The 11,401-nt window shown below is 41.5% G+C and overlaps 1 protein-coding gene across 8 annotated transcripts in view; it reads left to right on the top strand.

Annotated features, from left to right (window-relative positions):
• Nucleotides 1-677: 677 nt before the first annotated feature.
• LOC101150774 (formylglycine-generating enzyme) overlaps nt 678-11,401 on the top strand; it is a 190,632-nt gene continuing 179,908 nt past the window's right edge. For 2 of the 8 annotated variants that reach the window (XM_063703563.1, XM_055382169.2), the window contains exon 1: nt 983-1,292. In XM_063703563.1, the coding sequence (XP_063559633.1) occupies nt 1,023-1,292 (270 nt within the window). In that variant the 5' untranslated portion in view covers nt 983-1,022. Of the gene's footprint in view, nt 944-963; nt 1,293-11,401 lie in introns of those variants that run through there. The other 6 variants (XM_063703564.1, XM_055382170.2, XM_063703565.1 and 3 more) reach the window with 5 other exon arrangements.

The raw sequence follows: 11,401 nt of genomic DNA, 5'->3' as shown, positions 1-11,401 counted from the left end.
CTCAGTAGGTTTGAATTAGTATTTAGATAAGGTTCATATATTGCAGCTGGCTGCTATTTTTTTTTGTTTGTTTGTTTTCAGATGGAGTCTTGCTGTGTCCCCAGGCTGGAGTGCGGTGGCGCCATTTCGGCTCACTGCAAGCTCCACCTCCCGGATTCATGCCATTCTCCTGCCTCAGCCTCCCGAGTAGCTGGGACTACAGGCGCGTGCCACCATGCCGGGCTAATTTTTTGTATTTTTTAGTAGAGATGGGGTTTCACCGTGTTAGCCAGGATGGTCTTGATCTCCTGCCCTCGTGATCCACCCGCCTCGGCCTCCCAAAGTGCTGGATTTACAGGCTTGAGCCACCGCGCCCGGCCTGCTATGTTATTTTTTAATCTGTAAGTTTCTCCTTCATCTTCTTTTTGTTTTGGTTTTGCATTTTGTTCGATTACGAAACTGTAGAACAGTGGTTCTTAAACTTAAGTGTGCATTAGAATCATCTGGAGAGCTTGTGAAACCCTGGATTGCTGTGTCCAGTCCCCACGGATTCTGATTCCGTATTGTATTTCTCTTTTTTTTTTTTGAGACTGAGTCTTGCTCTGTCGCCCAGGCTGGAGTGCAGTGGCGGGATCTCGGCTCACTGCAAGCTCCGCCTCCCAGGTTCAAACAATTCTCCTGCTTTGGCCTCCCGAGTAGCTGCGACTACAAGCGCGCCATTACTGGGTCTTTGTGAGGATTAAATGATATTTTAAAAGTGAAGTGCTTAGCATAGTACTCTGGCACTTAGCAAATGCCCAGCAAATTTGACTGTTATTTTTCAACCAAGAAATCATAAAGGGGTGCACGGTCTGTGGAAGGCCTTATGTTTTGTGTTTTGCTGCGTTTTGACGTTAGCACAGGCAAGCAGGAGCGCCAAAGAACTACCTGAAGAAACGTGAAGAGCAACTCTCCTGGCCACTTCGTAAGTCAGCTCAAAATTCTGCCCCTTTAAGGAGGGCTCAGCCACGTGACCAACCGGGTCACATGGCCCTCGGGACAACATGGCTGCGCCCGCACTAGGGCTGGTTTGTGGACGGTGCCCTGAGCTGGGTCTCGTCCTCTTGCTGCTGCTGCTCTCGCTGATGTGTGGAGCGGCAGGGAGCGAGGAGGCCGGGAGCGGTGCGGGCGCGGGGTCCCTTGCGGGTTCTTGCGGCTGCGGCACGCCCCAGCGGCCTGGCGCCCATGGCAGTTCGGCAGCCGCTCACCGATACTCGCGGGAGGCTAACGCTCCGGGCCCCGTACCCGGAGAGCGGCAACTCGCGCACTCAAAGGTGCTCCATCGATTCCTCCGAGGCGGGTGGGGGCTGCTCGGTTCCTGGACGGGGTTGGAGCAGGCAAAGCAAGGCACTAGTAGGAAGGGAAGTAAAGGTTATAACCACACCCTAAATCGAGCACCTGCTGTTCCCGTATGAGGAGTTCCTTCTCCGTGCCTCACCGGAAGACTCCATTTAATTGACCATTAGGGAGTTTGGTTTGAGGGTTATTGTTACTTCTTTACCCCCTATTTCTTTCTCCCTCCAACCTGTTCTCTGAATGAGGATCTCATAATTTGAAGGCAATCAAATTATGGTTTAAATCACCATTTCCTCTCTTATTAACGGAATAAATTAGGATCCTGGGTCTCAGTATCTTCAACAGGGTTGTTGTATACTTATCTGTAGTCTCCTCGAGTACACTCTGCTTGAGGACAAGGGCTTGAATGGTTTATCCTGCTATTCTTAGCACTTTAGCACTTAGGAAGGGCTAAGCAAACTGTAGTTGTTTTATTACTATTATTTATCTGTCTTGCTTAGCGCCTGTATGTGTTAGGTGCCGGGATATATAAATAACTTAGTGGCCGGGCGCGGTGGCTCACATGCCTGTAATCCCAGCACTTTGGGAGGCCGAAACGCGCGGATCACGAGGTCAGGAGTTCGAGACCAGCCTGGCCAACATGGTGAAACCCCGTCTCTACTAAAAATACAAAAATTAGCCGGGCGTGGTGGCACGCGCCTATAATCCCAGCTACTCGGGAGGCCGAGGCAGGATAATTGCTGGAACCCGGGAGGCGGAGGTTGCAGTGAGCCGAGATCTTGCCACTGCACTCCAGCCTGGGCGACGGAGCAAGACTCCGTCTCGGAAAAAAAAAAAAAAAAAAAAAAAGAAAGAAATAACTGTTACTTCAATCTGTCTGCCCGGTATTTTGCATATTGATGTGTTGTCGAAACAGCTTATGGGTCTAGAAGTCAGGTCTTCTGACTCTTAAACTAGTGCTCCTTCTTGTTTACTTAGCAGACACTATCCTTTTCCCATTCCGTTTTTCTTTCCTTTGGGTTAATCCTGACCAATATTTAGGACTTAGGTGAGAGGTAACATCCACAGCAGGTTTTACCTGACCTCCTCTTTCTCTCCCCTTCAATATTTCCGTATCGTGCCTCAGTAGTATGTGTTTATTCTGACATAACAATTATTAAAGATGTTTTTCTGCTGATGTGTCTCCCCAACTGGACTGTGAGGGTGATGGGGTCAGGACCATGATTTAGTCTCTCAGGTGTAGAGTGTAGGAGGTTGATACCTGGGCTTCTCATTGTTTTTCCATCCTGTATAATTTTTGGCCTTTAATTTTTTTCCTGTTACCCCTTAGAGCGTGTCCTGCAGTACTGTTTATCTTTTGTGTGTTGAAGACTCCTGATTACTGTTTTAGTGTGTATTGGCCATACTTGATATTAATTCCTCTCTAACTTGCCTGGTAATTGATAATCAATCTCTCTTTCTTTTTTCTTTTCTTTTTTTTTTTTTTAGACGGAGTCTCGCTCTGTCACCAGGCTGGAGTGCAGTGGCGCGATCTCCGCTCACTGCAATCTCCACCTCCTGGGTTCGAACGATTCTTCTTCCTGCTTCAGCCCCCAAGTAGCTGGGATTACAGGCACACGCCACCATACCCAGCTAATTTTTGTATTTTTAATAGAGATGGGGTTTCACCATGTTGGCCCGGATGGTCTCAATCTCCTGACCTTGTGATCCGCTTGCCTTGGCCTCCCAGCGTGCTGGGATTACAAACGTGAGCCACCGCGCCAGGCCAATCTGTCCCTCTTTCTAAGGAGAAATCCTTACATCTGTTTATCTATTTTTTAATAGGGCAGCCATCTCATTTGCATATATACATTGGTCTGTCTCAAAATTTTATCTAGATTCCTCTGGCAAGCATTGAACATTTTTCATTTTTAAACATTCTATTTTCCTGTGAGTTCCAGAATGGGATGTGGATGTTAGAATCTTTTGGATTACATTTACAAGATGTACATTTTTCATCCCTATAGAGTGGTTTTGTGTCTTGACTGGATGCTATATGGGCCATCTTTGGCCAGTTCTTATAGTCTGCTTTTTGCAATGCTTAGGGGCATCTCAATTTATTAACAAATTAGTGGTTGATGAGAATATACCTTCAAGCCTTCAAGGGCCCAACTTAGTGACTGAAACTGAAGTAGTCTTGTTATCAAGACAGTGACATCATAGGAGGCTGTTCTTAATCTCTCTATTTTCCTTGGTTTCAAATGTTTTAGTTCATGGGCAGATGACTTTGGTCTAATTCTGACACTTTACCATTTATTCTAAATTCAGGAACTCCAATATTTCAGGAGAAGTGAATGATCATAGTGGTGGTTCTGCCTTTTTTTTCCCCTCTTTGTTTTCTGTTTATTTGGTTTAATTAAACAAATGTTTATTTGGCACATTACTATATAACACTTGTTATGTAAGATTCATCCTCTGTGCTGGGCATACAGAAAAAGACCCATACCCTACCCACATGGCATTTACACTCTGGTAGGTGTTTCTCTGTCACACACACACACATACACTCACAGACGCACACGTAAGCATCATTTTTCTATAGTGAGAATACTATAGGAGGAATATGTCCAGAGTACCTGGAGAGGAAGAAAGAATTCATTCTTCATGGACAAGTCAAGTAGTGCCTCAGAAAAAAAGGTCACATTTGAGCTAGGCCTTGGAGGAAATATTTTTGGGAGCTGGGAATGGAATTCCAGATTCAAGGACATTCCAAGAAGAGGAATAGTATCAACACATGGCACATTGTGGAAATGCATGGTGTGTGCTGGGAAACATAAGTGATTTAAGATCTGGGAGTGACATGTTCACACTTTTTAATGTAACACTTTTTAGATGAGTCTTTTTTTTGTTTTTGTATATTCATACAATGAGTGTGTGTGGCAAGGTGAGGGACGCAGAGAAGTAACACTGGTCTTTGCCCTCAAGAAATTTTCAGTTTCACTAGAAAGTTATGGCAATTAGAATTATCTGGGAAACAATATAGACATTTAAAAATTTGATGTGTATTCCCTCTGGTTATAAAAATACGATTCTCTTTGAGAAAATGATCCTAACAGTTTTCTGCATGGCTTATGATTTTGTAACAAGGAAGCAAAATGTTTTAGTCTGCTTTTATCTTTTAGAAGAGTTATTTGAAAGGCATTTAGGATCATGGGATGCTAAGATAGTAGGTGGCATGTCTGTACATATGGATAAAGTCAGTCTTGATTTCCTGTCTGAGGAGGTTTCTGACTGGTAATGCTTCCCTGGGCAACAAGGCACAATCGAATGCCGTCTCTTCCATGAAACCTTTCCACCTCCTACAAAGAAGTAGTTTTTCTATCCTCTCAGTTCCCATAGCTTATTTTGTTGTTGTTTGATGACAACTTGTGTATTTTCTTCAATATAGTGCTAGTGGTTTTTTTTTGTTTTTGTTTTGTTTTGTTTTTGAGACGGAGTCTCGCTCTGTCACCCAGGCTGGAGGGCAGTGGCGCAATCTCAGCTCATTGCAACCTCTGCCTCCCGGGTTCAAGTGATTCTCCTGCCTTAGCCTCCCGAGTAGCTGGGACTACAGGCACCCACCACCACGCCTGGCCAATTTTTGTATTTTTAGTAGAGACGGGGTTTTACCACGTTGGCCAGGATGGTCTCGATCTTTTGACTTCGTGATCCACCTGCCTCTGCCTCCCAAAGTGCTGGGATTACAGGCGTGAGCCACCGCGCCCAGCCCTAATGTAGTGCTAGTTTTGTAGTTGTCTGATATTCTACACTGGAAGCATTTTTAGATGTTTTAATCTCTATATCCCCCACATGCCTTATACATTTTAGGCATTCTGTAATAATTTCTTGAATGACCTGTGTTTCCTTTTTTGGTGGATACAATATTGAGAAACTGCCTTGGGAATAGAGAAGGTCACATACTTTTTCAAGAAACATTTGTAAAGTATTCTTTTGCTGTATTTATCCTCCTAAGAATCCTGTGAGAGAGATCATCTCCCACTTTACAGATGAGGCAACTGAGGCTTAAAGGAATCATATAGTTCAGAACTGCAAGAAACTTTGAATGTCATTTCATCTATGATTAGTGTCTGTCTGTAGAGGCAGGAGGGTGACAGAATGGTATAGATAAATAAGCCCTGTATAGATAGATAAGGCAGGAGTTTGTGGACAGATCCAGAGAGCATGCTTCTCTTATTCACCCAGCTTTCTCATGAGCCTTTAGCTTATTTTATTTTATTTTTTATTAGAGGGGACTCAGAACAAGAGCCTTTAGTTTTTAATGTTAAGGTTGAGGAGAGGAAAGAAGGAAAAGGAGAAGTTACACAAAAAAGTTGTGTATGAGCTGATTATATTTTTGTGTACAAGACAAAAATCTTATGGTAGCAAGTGAAAAAAAAAACAAGATTGGCTTAAGCAGGAAAAAACTGGAAGGGACATTTATAGCTCCCCTAGTTGGGAAGTTCAAGAGTAAATATGGCCCCAGACACACCTGGATACAGGGCCTCAGGCAGCATCTCCAAGGCCTTTCTCTTTGGCTATCTCTTGGCTCTTCTGCGTAGTCAGCTCCATTGTCAGGTAATGTCCCTTCTCCTACTGATAAGATAACTAGAAGAGAAAAAGTTCTTTCCTGGTAGCTCCAGCAAAAGTTCAAAGATGAACTTTTATTGGGTCTTGGGCCTATCCCTAATTACATCTCTGTGGTCAAAAGAATGCTATGGTTGGCCAGGCTTGGTGGGGGGTGGGAAGTAGGATAGAGTCATCCAGTACCCATGGGCCACTTAGAAAGCTTAAGAAATGGTTTTGGAAAGGAACTTCAGTATTTTACAAGAAGTAGAGGGATTGGGTGCTGGATGGACCAAAATAGCAGTGCCCACTGCACATGGCCTAAGTGTGTAGCCCACATGTGGTTCTGTTATTCCAATGAATAATAGAGTCATTCTTTACTTCACTTATGCTTCTGGCTTGAGTGGCAGTGGCAGAAGCTGTGGTGTGGCAGGGAAGGGGTTATCTCACCTTCAGATTGGAGGAGATATGGATTGTTTGAATTTGAACCTTCAATGAAGAGTTGACTAAAATGTCCCTTTTTATGTGGCTTCGGATCCTACAGAGTGAGACACTTGGTTCTCTGGTTTTCACTTGAATGACATTTGACATTTGTAGGACAGAAAACTTTATTTCATTAGTATAAATGAGAAATTATGATCCACTCAGAGTGATCCAGGCTATTTTTATCTATAGTCTCCAGAATGGAAACTTGGCTTATTCAGCACTGGCTATCTCTGATGGTTAATGAAAGAAGGAAAAAAAAAACACTCGGCCGGAAGTCCACATTGAAGTCATGATTGCATTAGCATTGTTGGTACTCACCTTGAGGGAGAAGAAGATGAGAAAAGTTAGATAATTGTAAAAGTTCATTAGGTACAATAGGCACAGCTTCCTGTGGTCCTTTGAGCTGAGGGATGAACAACTGTTCTCCTAACAGGAAGTATTTGCCACAGGAAAGCTTTTTCTTTAAGTCTTTTATGAAATCTCTTATTAGAGCCTCTTAATCATTTTAAGACTGCTCTTGAAACTTTTGTCTGATGTCTTCAATTTTTCTACTTCTTTGTAGAGCTGCTTAAAATGTTAATTTCTCCTTTTAGGACTGGGTTATCTTGTGTCCCAGCACTTAGAGTATAGTGAGAATAATGGACAACCTAGTTCAGTCCTTGACCTGCATCTGTTAGACAGGTTTCACTGTGATGTTGACATGTTATGCATGTCTAGAACTGTTATAAATTAAATAGCATTTTTATAATTATGCATAATTCAAATGATAAATTCCTCATTACGGTCATGCCTCATTCAATTAGTAAAGATTTTTTGTGTCTGCTGTGGACCATGCACCATGCTAGGCACTGGGGATATGGAAATAAAAGATTCATTTCTGGTCCTCAAAGAGCCTAGGTTCTAGGGAAGGTGAAAACACAGAATTAAGATACTTTGGGTGGGGTGTGGTGGCTCATGCCTGTAAGCCCAGCACTTTGGGAGGCTGAGGCAGGAGTATCACTTGAACTCAGAAGTTGGAGACTAGCCTGGGCAACATAACAAGACCTCGTGTCTACTGAAAAAAAAAATTAGCTGGGTGTGTTGGTGTTCACCTGTAGTGCCAGCTGCATAGAGGCTGAGGTGGGAGAATTGCTTGAGCCCAGATGATCAAGGGTGCTGTGAGCTGTGATCACGCCTCTGCACTCTAGCGTGGGGTGACAGAGTGGGACTCCATCTCTTAAAAAATATACATACACACACACACACACTCTCTCTCTCTCTCTGTGTGTGAGGGCACATGAGCTAGAGAGATATGCAGGCAGGAAAGGCCTCCTGGAGGAGGTGATCCTTGAACCATGACAATATTTACAAAGAGACAAAGTGGTTTATGGAAATGCAGGTGAAACACAGGGCAGGAGAGAGTGTGAGAGATGAGTTCTGATGTTTATATATGTTATTCTGAAAGGCGATAGGAATTCCTAACAATTTTAAGTAGGAAAGTAGTATGGTCAGATTGACACTTTATTTTTTAAACAGGTAGTATATTTCCGTGGTTTAAAAATTTAAAAACATATAGAAGAGTATATAGTGAACAATATCTCATTTACCCAGTAACCTTCTCCTCAGACAACCACTGCATGCATTTCTTATATATTTCCTCAGAGCTATGTTCTGCAAATATAAGTAAATACAAAAATATGTGAACCTGTATCCCTCAACCTACTTTCACGCTAATGACAGCATGCCATACTTACCATTTGTGCACCTTGCTTTGTTCTTGTAGCTCATCATGGTGAGATCTTTCCATATCAATATATCAAAAGCATCCTTTTATATCCCCCTCTTCTTTTTTCTTTCCTATGGCTGCTTAATTTTCCATTTTATTGAAGGCCCACAATTTACTTAAAATGAGCCTGCTATTGATGGACATTTAGATTGTTTCCAGCCCTTTTCAGTTGGAAAATTGCGTTGGGTACAGTAGACTAACATTTTTAGAAGGATTAGTAGGGGCTTAAATATTTGTTGAATGAATTATTGAATGGAAGATAGATGACTTGGAAGCAGGTGGGGATGTGAAAGGAGACTGAAGACAGGAACACCAATTACAAGGGTTCTGCAGTTATCTGGGGATAGAAAAGAGGGAGAGATTAGAGAGATACATATTTAGGAGATCTAGTGAGACTAGGTGGCCTGTGTAATATTGGGAGTAGGGGATGTGAGTAGTCAAGGTTGATTTCTTGGGATAGTAGTAATACATTAGGCAAATAAAAACACATTTATTACTAATTTATCATAAATGAAAACAGCACCATTTTTATTGGGAAGTACATGCATAGAATCAAAGCAGCCACCAGCAAGGAAAGCCAGTAGAAATAGAAAGTAGAATCAATGATTGTGGATTCCTAATTTCTGTTTCTTCTGATGTTATTTTTCTAATGCTTCTGCCCTTATTGCTAAGTGACTCTCCTTTTTTCCAACTAGTCATCTGTCCTTGACTTCTTTTTTTCCCCTTTCTAATTTGAGCCCTTGTTTTTTAAAATTTTATTTTTAACTGACAAATAATTTTATAATAATTTGTGAGGTACAACGTGATGTTTTGATATATGTTTACATTGTGGAATGAGTAAATCAAGCTAATTAACAAATCCATCAGCTGACATACTTATATTTTTTGTGTGGTGGAAACATTTAAAATCTATTTTTTAATAATTGCGAAATATATAATGCATTACTTATTATAGTCACCACTCTGTGCAATACATCACTAAAGCTTATTTCTTCTATCTAACTGAAATTTTGTACCGTCTGATCAACATCTTTCCTTTCCCCATCTTCCCCTCTCCCCCAGCCTCTGATAACCACCATTCTACTTCAATTAGTTCAACTTTTTTAGATTTCACATATGAGTGAGGTCATCAAGGCATTTGTCATTTTGTGCTTGGTTCATTTCACATAGCATACGGTCCGCTAGGTTCATCCATGCTGTCATAAATGACAGAGTTTTCTTCTTTTTTTTTGTTTTGAGACGGAATCTAGCTCTGTGGCCCAGGCTGGAGTGCAGTGGCTCCATCTCAGCTCGCTGCAAGCTCTGCCTCCTGGGTTCACGCCATTCTCCTGCCTCAGCCTCCCGAGTAGCTGGGACTACAGGTGCCCACCACCAACGCCTGGCTAATTTTTTGTATTTTTAGTGGAGATGGGATTTCACCGTGTTAGCCAGGATGGTCTTGATCTCCTGACCTCATGATCCCCTTGCCTTGGCCTCCGAAAGTGCTGGGATTACAGGCGTGAGCCTCCGCACCTGGCTGAGTTTTCTTTTTAAAGCTAAAAAGTATTCTGACATATATATACATGTATATATAAATATTTTCTTTATCCATTTATATGATAAGGGACATCTAGGTTGCTTCTGTATCTTAGCTATTGTGAATAATGCTGCCATGAATTTGGGAGTGTAGATATTTTTTCAGCATACTGGTTTTATTTCCTTTGGCCATATACCCAGAAGTGGGATAGCTGGATCATATGGTAATTCTGTTTACAGATTTCTGAGGAACCTCCATGTTGTTTTCCATAATCACTGTATTAATTTACATTCTCACCAACTGCAGTAGAGTTCATTTTTCTCTACACCTTCTCCAACACTCGTTATCTTTCATCTTTTTGATGATAGCTATTCTAACAGGTGTGAGGAGATAGCCCATTATGGTTTTAATTTGCATTTTCCTGGTGATTCGTTGTGAAGAACATTTTTTCTTATATCTGTTGGCCATTTGTATGTCTTTTGAGCAATGTCTATTCGGGTCCTTTGCCCATTTTTAAATTGAGTTCTTTGTTTTCTTGCTATTGATTTGAATTCCTTATATATTTTGAATATTAACCCCATATAAGATGCATGGTTTGCAAAGATTTTCACTCATTCTGGGATATCTCTTCACTCTGTTGTTTCCTTTGCCATACAGAAACCTTTTGGTTTGATACAATCCTATTTGTTTATTTTTGCTTTTGTTGCCTATGCTTTTGGGGTCAAGTCCAAGAAATCTTTGCCAGGCCTGTGTCATGGAGCTTCTTTTCCCAATGTTTTCTTCTGGTAGTTTTACAGTTTCAGACCGTACATTTAAGTCTTTAATACAGTTTGAGTTGGTTTTTGTATATGCTGTGAGATAAGGGTCTAATTTCATTCTTCTACATGTGGATATTCAGTTTTCCTAATACCGTTTACTGAAAGATTGTCCTTTCTCCATTGTGTGTTCTTGGTGCCTTTGTTGAAAATCAGATGATGGTAAATGCATGAGTTTATTTCTGGACTCTCTATCCTGTTCCACTGGTTTTTGTGTTAGCTTTTATGCCAGTACCATGCCATTTGATTAGGTTTGTAGTATATTTTGAAGTCAGATAGTGTGGTACTCCACCTTTGTTCTTTTTGCTCAAAATTGCTTTGGCTCTTTGGGGTCTTTTGTGGTTCTGTACAAATTTTAGGATTTTTTTTTTCTATTTCCTTGAAAAATGACATTAGAATTTTGATAGGAATTACATTTGATAGGAATTACATTTGATAGAAATTACATTGAATCCCGGCCTGGGATTAATTTCTTAATATCTTTTTCAGATAGTTTGTCATTAGTATAAAGAAATGCTGGCTGGGTGTGGTAGCTCATGCCTGTAATCCCAGCACTTTGGGAGGCTGAGGCGGGTGGATCACCTGAGGTCAGGAGATTGAGACCATCCTGGCTAACATGGTGAAACCCCGTCTCTACTAAAAAAAAAAAAAAAAAAATATATATTTATATATATATATATATATATATATATATATATATATATATATATATTAGCCTGGTGTGGTGGCGAGTGCCTGTACTCCCAGCTACTCAGGAGGCTGAGGCAGGAGAATGGCATGAGCCCGGGAGGCAGAGTTTGCAGTGAGCTGAGATCGTGCCACTGCACTCCAACCTGGGCAACAGAGTAAGACTCCGTCTCAAAAAAAAAAACACAAAAAAAAACATGGCATCTACAATCAGGGACAACATAACGTCTTTGCTTC

The sequence above is a fragment of the Gorilla gorilla genome, chromosome 2, assembly GCF_029281585.2.
Source record: "Gorilla gorilla gorilla isolate KB3781 chromosome 2, NHGRI_mGorGor1-v2.1_pri, whole genome shotgun sequence".
Classification (NCBI taxonomy): domain Eukaryota; kingdom Metazoa; phylum Chordata; class Mammalia; order Primates; family Hominidae; genus Gorilla; species Gorilla gorilla.
This window is presented reverse-complemented; position numbering and strand designations above follow the sequence as displayed.